Raw genomic sequence first — 18,108 nt, forward strand, 5'->3', positions numbered from 1 at the left:
TAAAGTCTCTCCCCTTGAAAGAAAGGTCAAAAATCTCTCTGTGCTTACCTTTTAATAATCAAAATACCTTAATAAAAGTACTCACATGTACATACTGAAGCAAACAGTATGTCTTTAAAATATTAGATATCATTGACTACAACCAGAGTAATTTCTGCCAATTGTCGTATTTTACTACTTTGTGTCTGTCTAGCAATGTACTTACACTGAGAAAGCAACTAGTCTGAAATTTGTTGACCTGTTTTTCAGGATTAAATTAAATTAAATGCATTAAGATGATTTAAATCTAGGGCATAGAAACAGGTTAAGGGATACCTCTTATTACTCCAACTTCCTTTGTAAATATGCAAGCTGTTGGTTTACACGCAATTCATAATTAGGAAGAATGCCTTAGTCAAGGGTTTTTGCCTGCGACAGAAAAGTAAAACTTTGAGAAAGAACACATAGGTAGTTAATTCTCCACGACATGTGAAGATACTTCCCTTACTCATACAAAACTCAGATATGGCTCTGCATACAGGCTGCTGAGCTGCAGGAGGCAGGGCTTGCACCTAATCCCATGCCTTCTCAAGGAGGGGCAAAGGATAGTCAGTCCCTCACAGATAGTATTTGTGTAACGCCAGCGCAGCAAGACCATCTGGACTGAAGTTCTGAATTAAGCTACTGTCATTTAAAGTAGAGAGCAGGCTAATCACAAAACAGCATCCTAGACAGTTGCATATACAACAGATTAATCATCAGGGGGTTGCAGTCTGTTATAATAACCTAAGGATCAAGCTGGCTGTATTCATTAAAAAAAACAACTGAGGTATCTACCATTCCCTTTTCTTCTCTTGAGACTATTACAACTCGAACACTCTGTACCACAATTTTGATAGATGGAACCATTTTCACATTAACACTGCAGTCCAACACCCATTTAGTTCCGGACAATCAACTTGCTGGGATCCTACTTCCAAATAAATATGCATAGGATTGGATTGCACATAATCTAGATATAAAGCTGCTGGTTACCACTGATATTTTAGGGAGGTGCTTATAGTCGATACAGTGTGTGTGTATATATATATATAGAGAGAGAGAGAAATTCTGTACCACAGTAACCAAAATTCTGTGCTAAGAAAAACAATTCTGTGTCTAAATTGTGCAAATTAAGTATGTCTCCTTTACACTTTTTGCATAACATCTGCTTCTGCTAGTCACCAGAAGAGACAAGGAACTATGCACTAGTTATTTCCTTACTAGAAATTATTCATTGACATCTGGCTTCTGTGCTTTCACCAAGTGTCAGGAGTGGATGGCATCCAATGAAGCAGGAGGATTGGGGGGGGGACCCCAGGATGCCAGAAAGAAAAAACGTAGATGATGATGTTCCAAATGGATTTATTAAAAATAGTAAAGAAAATATGCCCAACGCGTTTCAGCCAGACAAATCTAGATTCACTTTTATGTGCAGAATTGTAGTTTATTCGCCTTATTTGTATTATCTTACTCTTGAATTACTTTACAGATTCTACATTCATCCCTGACGAAGGCCGAGATTTGTCCATTTGTCCTCTCCCTTTTTATTACTAACATTATATAATTTGGCTGTTGAGGTCTGAAGTGTGTTTATGTCAAACTCTGAGGATTAGTATAATCTCCTGCGTGTCTAGCCACTAGGCACATACTACTTGGGTGAGTGAATGGGGTCTGATAGGGAAATGAGCAAGCTATGCTGATTCTCTGGGGTTGAACCAGCAGCTGGATGCTAGCCTCGTTTTCCCAGTAATGCTGAAAAGGGTTTTGCCCAGGAAGCACAAGGTATGCTAAAGCCCTTTGACCTCTCAGAACTCCTTCCCATTGGGGGATGGGCCTGAAGGTGCTAAGAGGGGGTGTGGTGGCAGCTTAAGGGATAGTTTTGGAACATGACTGGCCTACCTTGCAAGGCAATTGTGTGAGGAAGGGCATAAGCAGACTCTCCTAGCCTTCCACTTCCATTACAATGGTACTCTTTCAAAGTCCCAATTATTTAACTTCCTTAGGGATACAGTATGGATTTCCTTGGGAAGTTATCTGGTTCTGATTGCTGGATGTATGTAGACAGTATGATGGATGGCTTATTGTATAGAGAGAGTTAAGCAGATCAAATTGTATGGTGAACTAATTAATGCTGATCTTCATTTGTCTCATCTGATGGTGCTCTAACCATATTTAGCAGATTATGTTTGTTTATTTATTTATTTATTGAATTTATTAGTCGCCCATCTGGCTGGCTGTCCAGCCACTCTGGACGACATACAAAATAGGCATACAATACCTAGACATTAAAAATGTAAAAACAATGAAGATAAAATCTAGCCCACCCCAAAAGCCTGCCTGAAGAGCCATATTAACATGGAGAGTCAAAATTCCTCAGGCACAACTACTTTTCTATATTGTAGATGTTCAGTATTGAATATATTATCCTGTGGGCATGTATTCATAAGCTGCAATCGAATTATTTACTTTTCAGTTAGCAGGGCTCATGTAAAGTATTTGTCCTACAGCTGCCACCAGGCAAGCCCCCTTGGAATGAGGAAGTAAGGAGCCTAGTTGGGATGGCAAGGGAACTCATCTCTCCTTTCTCCTTCCCCAGTTTGCACTTTCCATCATCTAGATATGTAGGGAGACATTTGGAAGAGATTTTTTTTAATAAAAAACCCTCTTATCTTGGAATTGCTATATCTAACTCCTGCCATCTGAGGACCACCTCTTATTTAGTCTTGTGATATATTTTGCACAAAACCAAACCCTGCCCTGTGCAATCTTATTGACATCACCTTTGCTTTCTGACATGTGATCAAGTGCCAAGAAACACAAGCTGTATGATGGTATTTGTTGCATTGGTCATGCAAACACTTGCTGAATTGTTGTTGTTGCTGCTGCTGCTGGCTGCTGCATTGTTGTTGCTATTCTGTAAGTCAATATAATCAACAATATAAAACCAGTAGCAGTTAATTAGAAGTATCTGTTGTGCTATGTCTGGTTCCCTTAATCAAATGCGAAGGGTATGTGACCTTGGTCCTATAAATCTCCTGTCTTAGAATCTTACTCTCTCGGGTTAGTTATAAAGATAAGTTAGTATGTCAGAAAATCAAATCTGGGAATAAGACATTTTTGGCAAAACTCTAAATTTTCTGAAAGTCAGTCAAAAATATTCACATGAAATATATCGCAAGATAAGTTCTTTCAAAGGAGGCCAGAAATACATCCATTTGTTCCTCCTGCTTACACTGCAGCCCTTATGCCATTATTTCATGAAGGAGTAGAGAGGAATAGATGTTTCTAGTTCATCTGTTCCCAGAGGAAACATTGCATATATTAACATTAATAAAGGCTCAAGTTACCCCTTTAAATAAATGCCATGCATTATGATTTGTGAGCAGTTTTTTATTTTGCCCTCTTATGAGATTTCTGATGAACAGAGGTGGGAAAATGCACCTACCCTGTGGAATTCCCTCCCTTTGAATATTAGGCAGGCACCATCTCTGCTATCTTTTTGGTGCTGTTTGAAGACTTTCCTCTTTCAACAAGCCTTTTAGGTTGAGACCTATCCCATTCTGAGTCTGTGTTAGAATTGCTTAATATGTTTTTTAATAATATTTTTAACCCTTTTTTAGTTTTTTAAAATGTTTTTAACGCTGTTTTGTTTTAATGTATTTTAAGATCTGTTTTTATGATGTTTTAAAGTGTTTTTAGTGCTTTGTTTGCCGCCCTGGGCTCCTGCTGGGAGGAAGGGCGGGATACAAATTAAATAATAATAAATAAATAAATAGAAGGGATAAAGCAAGAAGAATGAAACAGACTCAGGACTTGTTTGGACCACACATTAAGCCATAGTTAGCATTAACATGGTTAAAGAACAGGTATCTCAGACAACTACAGCTTTTTACATCACATCTGAGCTTTTCTGGGTTAGTCTCAGCACCACCTTCTCCGCAGCTCCAACCTGTCATCCTGAAGGCCCTTGCAGCACCCTTTACTGAGTAATGCCTCACTGCGTTGCTAGCATCACTAGTCTGCTTGCTACTGGCCAGCTGAGTGAAGAATCCTCTGTAAGAGCTCTCATAAAATCTCATGGCACTCAGCAGCATGACCAGCCCACTTGCTATTTGCTGCCTGGATGTATATATGAGCTGGGCAAGTCTCATGGTAGTTCTGATTCCACATGCTGTTACCCTCCTTTGGAAATGAGTGCTGTCCCACATATCCATGTCCATCATGGGTAGCTAGACATCCTCCATTCATGGCAGGGCTTATCTATGCTATGCTATGTTAAATTCCATATTCAGTTGGCATTAATAACATGGCAGCCATGGTGATGTGCTGCTCTGGATTGATTTAAAAGAGGATTAGAAAAATTTGTGGAGGAAAAGGCTATCAGTGGCTACTAGCCATGATGGCTATGCTCTGCCTCCATAGGTGAAGGCTCTATGATTCCAAATACCAGTTGCTGGAAACCGTACAAGGGGAGAGTGCTCTTTGCACCCAGTTCCTGCTTGTGGGTTTCCCATGGGCAACTGGTTGGCCACGGTGAGAACAGGATTCTGGACTAGATGGTACCGGAAGTCATATTTTTTGGACTTCCCAATGGAGTTCCTCAATTTCAGGTGCTCCTCTACCACCTCCTCCTCTTCTATTTCCTTGGTAGTGGCAAGGATGCTCTGCAGCACAGCATTGAAGGCTAGCTTCAATGTGGCAGCATGTTCCATTGTGGCACTCGCAAAGACTGCAAGGACAGCTCTCTGCTTTGAATTCACTGCTCTCCTTCTGGTTTCTGAAGCAATGTTTGTTATGGTGTCTGCTTAATATATCCTGCTGTGTGTATACTGAAGGGAGGGAAGTGGGAACACGGAGGAGCAGAAAAATGGGCTTTTACAGAATGCATGCCAATGTCGTACTGAACCAATAGTTTCCCAGCACCAAACTTTCCCCCTGACCACTCTGACATCACAACTAGAATTTTTTTTGGGGGGGGGGTAGGACAGAGTGTAGTGGAAGTAGGAATGGGATCCGTTAGCTGGTGCCACTTCGAAAGTATTCTGTCAATATAACAAGTAGTATCGATTCCAGTTCGTTCTTAGGCCACTTTCTGCTGCTTTTACCATTCCAGTTTTTCCCCTCTCCAAAAATATTGATATTAATATTGATATTTTCTTCCAAAAATATTAATATTGATGTTTTGAAAGGAAATATTGATAAATGAAAGACAATACCAGTATTTTGAAAGGAAAAATATTAATAATTTGAAAGAAAATATTGATAAAGGAAAACAATTTTGCTGCTGCCTCCTTCTCCACTGTGACTGAGGCTGGTCAGTTTTCACGTTAGCAAGCAAGCAGAGACTGACTGAGGAGGAAAGCAGCTTTCAGTGCCCCCCCTCCTCCTAGAGTTAACGAAGTTGAGACTTGGCTTCTTTCCTCCCGTTTGGAGTTTGGATTATTGGAATGGCAGATAGATGTGCTGTGTTGTGCATGAAAACTGTACAAGAACATTAAAAGGGGGGAAACCAGTGTCAGGGAAAAGCCATTGAAGTTCAGAGCAAACAGGATCACTCTGCAAAGAAGGAGAATATGCATATCACTGAAAAACCCAGTGCTAAATCAAAATTCAGTGGAATTCTCACCCATCCGTAAGTGGAAGACATGACACTTACGTCTAGATAGTACTATTTATTGCACTAAACATCTGCAGGGGGTGTATTGCCACCCAACTGTTCCATCATGATCATACCCTACCATCTCCTCATTGACTTCAATGGCTATTAGCTCCTCATCTCCTCCATCACTATCAGTGGCCCCAAAGCCCTCCTCTCCCCATCTCCATTTCCTCCTGCTGCAGCCATTGGTTGTTGCTCATTGTACACCTCTTGTATAGTGGATAGCGTTCCCTGGCCTTGGTACAGTTCCTTGTTGCTCGAGTTCTCACTCCAAGATGTTTCTGCTTTGGGACAGGACAGCAAGCTCAGGGAACCCCAATGGATACCCTGCCATTACTTCTGGTCAGCAAAGAAAGATCAAGAAATGGAACCCAGGGTGAGACATCTGTGAGGGTAGGGAGGGTTGCTACCTCATACCTGATGGTGCAGGAATGGGAGAAGGTGGACCAATGTCCCGTGTACCGTCAACATAGGTGAACCAACTTTGCTTGCTGACTGCCCCTCTGCTTCTGATGGGCACTGCTGGTGGTCAGATGCTGTATGCCAGGGTGATGTCTCTTTGGTCCAAGAGAATTGTAGCAAGCTCATCATAGAGTAATATGGTTCTTAGTTCCACTCCTGATTGCTTTTTGTGCATAGTTATCTCCTTGAAGTTTTTCATTGAAGCACTCATTTTCTCCTGACGCTGGGTTGAGTTCCACGGGAGAGCCAGCTGAAGAGAAAGAGAAAGCATGCTACAGTGGTTGGTAGCTGACAGGTAGCTAAAGTGTTCCTTTTAAAATCCCCTTACCTCATGGCACAGAAGTAAGACATGTTGAATTTGCTTCCCAAATGTGATGCAGGAGGATAGGTACTGGGGTGGGAAGAAAGTCTGTTGCCTGGCAAAGTAGGAGGCACCAGCAAGAACCACCAAGCCTAGAGCATGACTTTGTTTTTTGGCCACTTTATACTGCCAGCTCAATGGCTTTTTGGCAGCTTCAACCCCTTAACCATAGTTAAAAAGAGGCCTGGATTCAGATGTCACTATACTTAAGCTATACTTAACATAAACCAAGGTTTATAAAACAGCTGCAAACATTAGTTCTACCAACTTCAGTTGGTGGCCCAGCTGCACCCCTATCTGGACAGGGATAATCTGACTTCAGTTGTCCATGCTCTGGTAACCTCCAAGTTAGATTACTGCAATGCACTCTACGTGGGGCTGCCTTTGAAGACGGTTTGGAAACTGCAGCTTGTGCAAAACGCAGCGGCCAGATTGGTAACAGGGACCAGACAGTCCGAACATATAAAACCAATTCTGGCCCACTTGCATTGGCTGCTTGTATGTTTCCAAGCTCGATTCAAGGTGGTGGTTTTAACCTATAAAGCCTTACACGGCTTGGGACCACAATACCTGATGGAACGCTTCTCCCGATACGAACCCACCTGTACACTACGCTCAACATCTAAGGCCTTCCTCCAGGTGCCTACTCCGAGGGAAGCTGGGAGGGTGGCAACAAGGGAGAGGGCCTTCTCAGTGGTGGCCCCCAAATTATGGAATGATCTTCCTGACGAGGTGCACCTGGCACCATCACTGTTATCTTTTCGGCACCAGGTCAAGACTTTCCTCTTCTCCCAGGCATTTTAGCATGTGTTTTTCAATTGTTTTCAATTGTTTTACATTTTTTAAATTGTTTTTTAAAGATGTGTTTTAAATTTGTATATTTGTTTTTAATGTTTTTAGTTACTGTAAACCGCCCAGAGAGCTTCGGCTATGGGGCGGTATACAAATACAATAAATAAATAAATAAATAAATTAGTTAATGAGTACCTGTCAACCATATTTAGTAAGCCATAGTATGGCCATGCAAGAGGCTGGATTTGGATTATAATTTTAAACTATAGTTTACTAAACCATGATTTTTAAATCGTGGCTTAGCATGTCATTGCAAACCAGGCCTTGATGCTGAATGTGTGTGCTGTATATATTTATTCTCTCTCGAATGAATGTGTGCCGTTATCAGCTCTGGCTACAACCAGTTTTGTTTTAACCCCATCCGCCACTGGCTTGGAGTCCCCAGAAAATTGACCATGAAGTAACATAGCATTTGGTCTTAAAAAGGTCCTCCACCTTTGTCTTTGTGCTTTATCTTTGTTCTCGCCAGCATCAAGCAACATGACAGATATGGCCAGCTGATCCTGGGAAATTCCACTGCAGCAGACACTGGTGAATACAGCTGCTGCCTCCTGCTATGCAGTGGCCACAATTGCAAGAAGGATGAGTCAAAAACAGGCTCAACGTACATCTTTTTTGCAGGTAATAGATTCGATTATGGGTTCCAAAGACAGCATTAAAGAAGGTCACTTTTGTTTTTCCGTTTTTGCATTCACAGTATCCCAGTATTACTCCTTAATAGATAACTAGTGGATACATTACAGCAGAATGAACAGCAAATGTTATTATGTCCTCTTTTGTGTACATTACATACATGTTCATTTTTCAAAGCAGTTTAATTTGTAGCACTGCAGTATTTCGGGTTGCTTTTGTAATCAATCATCCCTATGCAATGCTACATTATCTCACTTAAGCATTACATACTGAAAGTATCTAATTGGATACTGGTAAAAGCAAGTTGAAAAAGAGAAATAATTAATTAGTTACTTCTGTCTGTTTTGTAGAGAAATGTAGACAATAAATAGCATGGTGGTTATTTAAGGTGTGCAGTGGTAGTCACTGTGTGTGCATCATTCCCTAATGCAGCCATTCTCAACCTGGTGCCATCCAGATGTTTTGGATTATGTGCCTGATCACTGGTCATGCTGCATTGAGCTGATGGAACATCTGGTGGCTGCCAGATTGGGGTTAGGCTTTCCTAATGAATAAGCAAGATAAGGAGCAAGAATGTGTGATGAAAACAAACTAATATATTGCATGTGTGTGAACGGAAGCAGATGAGTATGGATAACAATTATACAAATCATGATTGTTACAGCTAAAACTTCAGATAATTTATTCGTTTTTCAGAGCAATGTACTAAGTAAGAATCTGATCAGAAGTAGAGTATTCTAGGTGGTACAATAGCTCAACTTGGAAAAATCTGGTTATTTTTAAGGTTCAGAAATATGTTGGGACCTATAGCTGCTATTCAGAGATTAATGCAGGAAGATCCAAATGTGCTATTAGGACTCCTTTCTAGCTTTTGTGGACCAGACCTGCATCTACTTTACACTATATTGCAAGAGGTCTTTAAAATGGGACAGTTGCAATGTAGTATGGGGGCTGCAGTTGCATTCTGAGAGGTCCTGCTGAGCACATGACCACATGAAGTTCTAGATTGGGGCATAGTGTTTAAATTCAATTGCTAAGGTTTTGAAGCCACAACTAAAACATAATTCTTGCAGAGGTCCTATTATTGTCAATCTTCCTAGGTCAGGCTTGGACAACTTTTTACCCACCATGCATTTGTGCCAGTCCACCATGTTTTTGGTGCCTGTCAGCAAAACAAGGCATGTCAAACACCTGGAAGACCACAATACAGAGCTCGGAGGCTGTGTTTGTCTTGGTGGGTAATAAGGTCCACTATTCTCCCAAAGTGATTTTTTTATCCCTCAGATAGCTTGGCCATTTGCTCATGGAGGGCATGCAAATTATAGGTACACATTTACCAATATGTATTGTAAAGCCTAACCCTTAAATGAATTATTTCATTCATTTTTCTTTTGAAAACTACTTTTACATATTAGCAAAAGTCAGAGTTTTATTAAAAAAACGTTTCTCCCATTATTGATATATTTGCTACGATGTCAGTTAAAATTATAATGAAGGGTACATGATGGTTATGAATACAGATTGTATTGCTTCTTTATACAGATAAAGAGGAGCTCTTTGTTCCCTCTCCCAGTTATTTTGAAGTTGTGTACCTCACCCCGGATAAACCGGCAATAATTCCTTGCCGTGTGACCAACCCATCAGCAAAAGTAACTTTACACCAGGAGTTTCCAGCAGAAGAAATCAAAGTGGATGGAACCAACATTATCTATGACATGAAGAAGGGTTTTGTCTATCAGCACCCAACGTTTGCTCACAAAGGAGTAGTTTACTGCAGAGCAGAATCATGGGAAGCTCCTCAGATTTCCATTAAGTACCAGTTGCTTTATGTGGAAGGTAAAACTAATTGAATGACTCAGATTAATGTCAAAACAGTTCTTCTGTATGCTATCAGAAATAGTGCTTTAAACTGGCACCAAGTAGTTTTCCGACACATGATACCTGGAAAGAGTGGTGATCTGTGTTTATGGTAAACTGCTCAGGGAACTATTTCCCCACAAGCATTGCTACACCAAAAATTATCTCAACTGTGTGGGGAACTAAAATTACCAGTGGACTCTCACCGGAGCAGGGTATATTTCTGCATTCCTAAAACCTAGAGCCCTGGTGCACATTGTGAAAAGTGGTGTAACTGAAAGCATGAGTATTGCTTCCTGTTTCACTGCTTGTTGTATAGTATAACAATACTTCTTATTTCTGGAGTAACACAGACAGAACAATTTTTAAAACAATGAGCTCCTTTGCAATCTCCCTCACTGTGTTCAAAGTGTACTTTTTCTCTCTGGGATTACACTCTCAAAAAACATATGCTCCAAGTTTATAATGGAAGCTGGCTGTGCCATAGCACTGACTGACTGCTACCTGTGATGTCACCATGAGTTACCCCCAAATATCCAGAACAGTTTTGCATATTTTAATACCACCTCAGGTCTAAGATCTTTAAAAAAGAAACTCATTATTAACATAAAAATATTACCTGCAGCATTTTGAAAATTAAATGTAAAAGAAACTGCTGCCCTGAGGACATGTGTGGATGTGTATGGCAACACTGAAGTAGAGCCAATGTTTATTAGTAAGCACATTTGTCATTTCAGTTGCAAAGCTAGATTCACCCCTGGCTGAGGGACTATACCACTTTTACTATATTTACTATGCAACAAGCATGGACCACTTGGGGAGCTAGTCATCTGTACAATCCACTGACATGAAAAGAATCAAAAATAAAATTGCCAATGTTGTAATGCCATTATACAAATCTACAAGTGCAACCAAACACACTTGAACTGCTGTGTACAGTTCTGGTCATCACATCTCAAAAAGTATACTGCAGAGCTGAAACGGTGCAGCAGAAAAGGTTAACTAAATGATCTGGGCTGGAGCAACTCCCCTTTGAGAAAATGTTGCATTGCTTGGAGCTTTTCAGTTTAGAAAATGGTGAGTAAGTGGGGACATGACAGATTACAAATACTCTGGAGAAAGCGAAGAGAGAAGTTTTTCTCCCTCTCTCATAATACTAGAATGCAAGGTCATCCAACAAAGCTGAACAGATAAAATGAAGTACTTCTTCACATAGTACATAGGTAAACTATGGAGTTGACTACCACATGATGTGGTGATGGCTACCAATGAGGAATAGCGCAGAAGAGGGCCATTGCCTTCAAGCCCTTTTAGAAGTCCAGAAAGGGATGGGCTATTTCCATCTTTTGAGGACCCTAGCCATAATAAAAATAAAATATGATGACACGAAACCACAATAAAGAATAGTTTTGTTTATATAAGCAGCTGAGCCGAGAGGACATGTTCACCACTGTCTAATCTTGTGCCATCAAAACAGATATATTTTTATTAATATTTATGAACATTTTAAACTTTAATATGACAAAATCTATATCAGTTAACAAAAAAGTCTTTATCAAATCGCATCTCTTATTTTCTTAAAATTGCAGCTCTAAGCTGACAGAGTCACATTTTGGTTTAATGCTCATAAAAACAAGTTGCATGTCAAATGCCCCCCCCCAAATAATCTAAATTTGAGGCCCTCTTTGAGCTAGAGATCCTGACCAAATGGACCTCCTGAGTCCTGACTCCCACCCCTCCAATTTTCCACTTTGAGGAACAGGATGCTTTGGCCTGATCCAGCAGGGCTTTAATGTTTTTTTGTTTTTGAAATTTTTATTAGGATTAAAAGTGTATGTTCAACAGAAATATAACATCACCAAGAAGAAACACACACAAAAACAGTAACTAAACTGTGTCTGGCATGAGAAAGCTGTAAACAGAGATGTGTTCATTGTAGGTAGAGTTAGTGAACAACACCAACAACCAGATTAGGGTCCTAAAGATGCGAGGAGAGGGAGGACTCAAAATGATATAAATATGGATCAACTGATCACAAAATAGAAATATAAGCAGCACAGGGGGAGAGGCAACATCACAAATATTTCCAAAGAAATTCCTGTTTAGATGGGAGAAGGGACATGAGATGTTGATGAACAGAGTTGCTTTATGCAGCAAAGTTCACCGGAGATATGAAAGAGAATGGCATTTATCTTAAAACAAAATAAACTCATTTTATTAAAGTGCACATGGATAAGAAAGCCTAATCATCTACACTAGCTGAATTCAAAAAGTAGGGAGGGAGAGAATTGTGGAAATGAGGAAAAGGAACTGGAAGTGATGATAGCCTTGAGAATATCAGTCTAATCAGACAGAGGCATGCTTAAACTTGATGAAAGTAACAAGGAGAGAATTCAAGCAGGAGCCCTTTCAACTGACTAATGGTCAATAGATTCAGAGCACACAGCAAGACAATGCATTGATTGAAGTGAAACGTCCAACAGTTGATTGTTAATTCGTGTAATAAAGGTCCACCAGACAGCTGCAAAATCTTCAGGTTCGGCATTGCCCCATAACACTTTCAAATGGTGGGCAAGTTTCTCAATAGTAGCAGTGTAAAGGATTTTTTAACTATCTGCATGAGCAATATGGTGTCCTTCCATCCATGAGTGATAATCAAAGAGCGGCCACCAAAAGGTAAGTAATGAAAGGTTTCAGAGGGAGTTCAGCATAGGCCCAAGCAAACATCGAATGTAAACATAGCTTCAGATCTGTGTCTATGGTGTGGTTAACAATGGTATCAATTTCCATTAAGACAGTGTTCCAAAAGGATTGTGTTTGGGGACAAAACCACTAGTGATGCCAATATTTAAGTTTTGGATATGTGCCATCTGTGTGGGCATATAATACCATCTATAAATAGGTTTAAGGGAGTTCTCCGTAATAGTAATATAAATCAAATAATAAATATAAATCAAATATAAACCAAATAAATTGATATAAATCAAATAAATAAATAAATAAATAAATAAAATATTAACAGGCACAGAAGAGAATGGCTTAGCAGTCCAAATTTAATTCCACAAGGCTATGTCCACCTCCTCACCCAAGTCTGTGTCCCACACTGCCCGCAAACCAATGAAGGGTGGGAACAGGGCATTGAGTAATACAGTGTACAATAAAGATACCAGCTCTGTAGACAAAGAGAAGATGGCTTTCAAAGGAGCTCTAGTAGCCTGAGTATGCACTATTGGATTGGTGATAAAAAAAATTAATTTGAAGTATATATAGCCAATTAAGTCTGGGGGTCCCCAGTTTGGCAGATAATTGTTGATAGGTCAAAGGAGAACCGTGAAAAAGGGTATACCACCAGCCCAGCAGGAAAGCATAGACACTGTCCTCTTCAGAATTTTCGGGGATCCCCTGAAGACGCTCTTCCTGCGCCCTCTATCCTTCAGGTCCAGCAGCTTGAGTTGCAAACCCAGAGTTGCTGCCTTGAAGTGTTGGATTCGGTCAGAGTGTTTGATGCTAAGATCAAGTGTTTCTGAAGTAGTTGCCTTCACTGCTGGCATTGCAGATTCCAGGGAAGCTAGCTTGGTTTCCAGTGGTTTTAGGCTCTGGGACCATTCTTCCAACAGGTCTTTGTATTGTCACAGAAATTGTGCAGCAAGTTCTTTCTGGATTAGAGATGCTAGATCTTCCCTGTCAGGGTTCCCCAATTTTTTTGCGTTGGTGGCCATGTTAGAGGCCTTGCTTGATAGCAGTGATTGGCCTCCATGCAGTGTTAGGAGCTTAAAATAGTTGGTATGGAGTTGCTCACACAGCAGTGAGGAGCCCAGCAAGTTTGCCCAACAGAAGACACAAAAAAAGAGGGTGAACCGAGTTAGTATCAGGGTTATGGAGTAATTATCGGAATGGGATTCAGAGTGATCAGATCTGGCTTCCATTCAACTTGGCTGACATCACTTGCCCCTTATTCTTCTTCTTTTTTGTTTATTAATATATTCATAGACCTTCATACAAAATATTAGGGAGATGTATAACAAAGTTTACAAATTACTTAAAACACTATTAAAAATAACACAAAATGATCATGAAAATGACTGTCTCTCTTAAAAGTTTAAGCCACTGAATAGGCCTGTTGACATAAGAAAGATGTCAAAAGCCATTTGAAGGTTAGAAGCAAGGATGCCTGCCAAACGTTCTTAAGAGGAAGAGAATTTTACTATAGCTATACTTTCCCAGATTTCTGATCAGGTGCAAATGTACGATAAAGTTCTAATTACATGATCAGTTTCTATAAACAACACACTCCCCATGTGCTTGTATGCAAACTGAGGTAGGTTTACGTAGCACAGTCATGTGTGTTCATCTTCCCATTTCCACAGGGCAGCACAATCACAGATCAAGTGACAAGTCAACCTCATAAAATTACCATAGTGCATTTTTTCAAAATGTGAACATATACTTTGCAATAGAGGCATAACTTGGGAGTTCTTTGTTTACTCAATATCCATTACATCTTTCCCAAGCTGTAAGACACTTAAAAAAACCCACATAAGCCCTAAAACACTAGAGCAAAAGAGAACTGCATCCACAAACTATTTTGTCCCCAAACAGCAGTTACAGCTAACATAGGAGATAATTAAAATAGATGTGTTTGTTGGGTGGATTGAGCAGTAAATATATTAAAATTGTCTTTCAGTAGAATTTAAAGTTGTCAATATTTTACTGCCCTCCTGAGTATATGTTAATATTAATTTGATTGCAGCCATTAGCAGGTGGTGATCTTAGTTTCCATGTTGTGAAATTTTCATTTGCTGATTTCCACAAATCACATTGCTGTTAAATGCACATGCTGGTCCATTTGCTACCCTAGCAGAATTTTTTAAATGTGGAATCACCTTTCAGTGTATCTCATCCATCTCTTTTAACCAGTTCCTAGTGGCCCTCCTTCAACTACTATTAAAGCATCATCCAATAATGCAAAAGGTGGTGATGATATCAGCATTCTGTGCACGGTTTTGGGGGAACCAGATGTAGAAGTAGAATTTAATTGGATATATCCAGGGCAAGAGGTAAGCTGCTGTTCCTTTTTTGTTTCTCTGAAACCAAAATAGAAAATTATATACACAAGAGTAGTTCTAGCATGGAATTTAGAAAGGTGTGAAGGTCAAGCTTCTTACCTAGAAAGTTGCTCAAGCTTTGAGGAGGATATTCATTCATATTAGACAGAGGTAATGTTGAATGCTAGCCTATTTTTCCTACCACTCTCAGCCTGCAAAAAAAATATAGAAAAAGGCCTGAACCAGCCCAAAATTGCCAGTTGGCATCCATGTTTTGAATAATTCCGTAGGAAAAAAACCTAACAAAAGGACCACCATAGAGCTATCAGGATAAGTAAGCAAATAGGGCGTGTTAGAGAGGACATTTACCATCTAATAATGTACCAGAAATGTTTTACTACTAAGATATCTTGCTAGATGTTTAAGAGTTTATTCCCTTCTGACTCAGATCATCTAATAGGTTTTTAAAAATCAATCATGTATCTTTATTTGCTACTTTGTAGAATAATTGAAATTTTAAGTTTTGTACATATTAAAAATTCACAGATTAATGTGACTGTGTTACTGAAGCTGCAGCTGTATGTAGCTATTATAGTCACTGAATCTGTTCTGAATCTGAATATCTCTAGCCACTAGATTTGTAAAAAGTGGCTACTAAAATAGATTTTTAGCCACATCAATAATTTCCTTCACTGCCAGATGATTGTGTAGTGCTGGTGTTGGTGGTTGGTTTTATGATAAAATGCAATTTGTCCCAAAGCCTCTAATTGGTTTGGGGAGATGGGGGAGTGGATTTTGCCTTTAACATCAACATGCTTAGCATAAGACTGCAATATGTTCAGATAGTTTGAATATTTTTACCATAACTGTGTCTGAAGTGACACAGTTCTGCACCATGATCTCTCATGTATAAATTCTACTGAAATCAGTTTGACTTCTTGCTCTTGAAAAAACAGATGGCACAACTACATCTCAAATCATAAAACATTTGAAGTTCTGCCTCCTGCATGGATTCAATTAACTTTTCAAATATGGCCTTTAAAATATTTAAATCTTTACATTCTTAGTCTTAAATTATATCACTGAGCTCCAAATTCAGCTATTTACAAAATATCTGAACCCAAGAGAAACCATGAGACTAGCAACTGCAACCCTCAAGGTATTTAAACTAGACAAGATACTTTGAAGGAAGTATTGAACCAATATGAGGACTCTACATTAAGGTTGCATTTATCTACTGCTGTTCTGTTGGTCTTATTTCCAATTAAACATGGATAGGATCCTGCTGCACATCACACTTAGGTGCTAAAATTTCCAAGTAAGGAGTCTCTCTCTGGTAAACGCAAAGGGAGACCAGCCTTAAGTTGTTATATTTAAGCCTAATGTGAACAATAATAATAATTCAAAATCCAGGCAGCTACAGCAGCAGCAAACACATTTTTCATTGTATGAGAAAGTTGGGATTCTTATTGCTAAACCAGTAGCCTCAGCAGCTTCCCTAATTTATTTATTTATTATTTGATTTATATCCCACCCTTCCTCCCAGCAGGAGCCCAGGGCAGCAAACAGAAATGCTAAAAACACTTTAAAACATCATAAAAACAGGCCTTAAAATACATTAAAACAAAACATTAAGAACAAGCTCTGCCATTTAGATTAAAACTCCTACATATGGTTTATGCTAACAAGTAAAATACTGTTAATAAAATTAAGTACTGTTTACAGACGTGTACCCTGTTACTATTTTATGTGGGTGTTTTTCAATCATCAGTATGAAAGGCCTGTGGTTATCCAAGACTCTTGGAGGCTGATCGACAGAGGAATTGGTCATACTACAAGAATCTCCGAGAGCATTATTACTATTGAAGATTTTGAGACCATTGATGTTGGAAACTATATATGTATAGCTCAGAACCTTCGAGGACAGACAACAGTAGCTACTCATGTTGAACTCATCTGACATACTGAGCTCTAGGCAAGACAGAACAGAAAATGTGTTGCTGGACTGCTTCTGGCTAGCTTTACATTCTGAACTGAAAATGAGTTAAAACAAGTCTTAATATATTCCATCCTTATCAGAGAGCAATAAAAATGCAAACATATGGTTATAGGAGAGGCTTATTATTCTGCAAGTGTAGCACAATCGCTTAGAAACAAAAATGAGAACCAGGAAATCAGTCATCCAAATGTTGCCTTTACTGTGAACTCACTAGGCGGCCTTTGGGAAATAACCATCCTTCTCAGGCCCCTATCTTCGTTATGGAAACACTGATTTATCTTAAAGGGTCAGTTGCAAAGCTTGCCAAGATAATATTCACTGTCATGTTTTGAATATTAAAGCACTACATAAATGCTAATCATTAGGTATACTGAGTTACCCTTTAGGAAATACTACACATTTTAAAGCCTTAATCTGACAATAACTTTGTCATTGGAAGACAATGCTAGATTAGTAAACAGAAAAATTAGCCTTGCGCTGTATTTTGCGCATATGAAAAAGCTAATATAACTTATAACATACATCCATATATCTCTTGGTAGTTTGGAATTTAACAGGGTTTTTTGTTCTGTAAAATTTATTCCGCCTGTGGAATTAATCATTAGCATAAAATATTTTTATACTTATTGTTGACATTTATAGTATATGCAGGTTTTAATATGTCATCTTAGGGATATGCAGCCTGTATAGATAATGTTGATGTTGAGCAAATTACATGTTGAGCAAATAAAACATTTTGCAAGTTTTAAGCATTTGTAGATTTAAAATATATTTAAACATGCACTGTCTCTCTTCTTTATATATGGGGTATGACTTACTACTTGTTACTCAGCTGTCTTCATAGGAGAACTATAGTGTTCAATGGAAGGTCTTTAGCAGATTACACAGAGCAGTAAAAGAACTGTAAGAAAATACAGAACTCAAATTGAATTGAAGCCAGTTTGTCTCCATGTAAATGCATGTAGGATCAAGTAATTATTCTAGTCCAGCCTCTATAGAAGGGAAACAAAATAGCGAACTGCTTTTAATAAACTAAAATTTTTACAGTATTCTCCAAAGCAGCTTGAATATTTTATCACCTGCTCAAAAGACTTGCTGGGGAGACATAAACAGTGGCTGCAGTGCCTCAGTATTGATTTCATTTACAGTATATGCCATTTGGGAGGGGGCAAAGCCTGTCCGATGTTAAAACCAGCACTACAGGAAACGATATTGGCAG

At 39.1% G+C, this 18,108-nt stretch overlaps 1 protein-coding gene across 2 annotated transcripts in view; it reads left to right on the forward strand.

Annotated features, from left to right (window-relative positions):
• PDGFRL (platelet derived growth factor receptor like) overlaps positions 1 to 17,638 on the forward strand; it is a 32,939-nt gene extending 15,301 nt beyond the window's left edge. For both annotated transcript variants that reach the window (XM_061584868.1, XM_061584869.1), the window contains exons 3-6: positions 7,825 to 7,976; positions 9,531 to 9,824; positions 14,763 to 14,902; positions 16,662 to 17,638. In XM_061584868.1, the coding sequence (XP_061440852.1) occupies positions 7,825 to 7,976; positions 9,531 to 9,824; positions 14,763 to 14,902; positions 16,662 to 16,850 (775 nt within the window). In that variant the 3' untranslated portion in view covers positions 16,851 to 17,638. The remainder of the gene's footprint in view (positions 1 to 7,824; positions 7,977 to 9,530; positions 9,825 to 14,762; positions 14,903 to 16,661) is intronic.
• Positions 17,639 to 18,108: the final 470 nt, after the last annotated feature.

This window comes from Rhineura floridana, chromosome 9, assembly GCF_030035675.1.
Source record: "Rhineura floridana isolate rRhiFlo1 chromosome 9, rRhiFlo1.hap2, whole genome shotgun sequence".
NCBI lineage: Eukaryota > Metazoa > Chordata > Lepidosauria > Squamata > Rhineuridae > Rhineura > Rhineura floridana.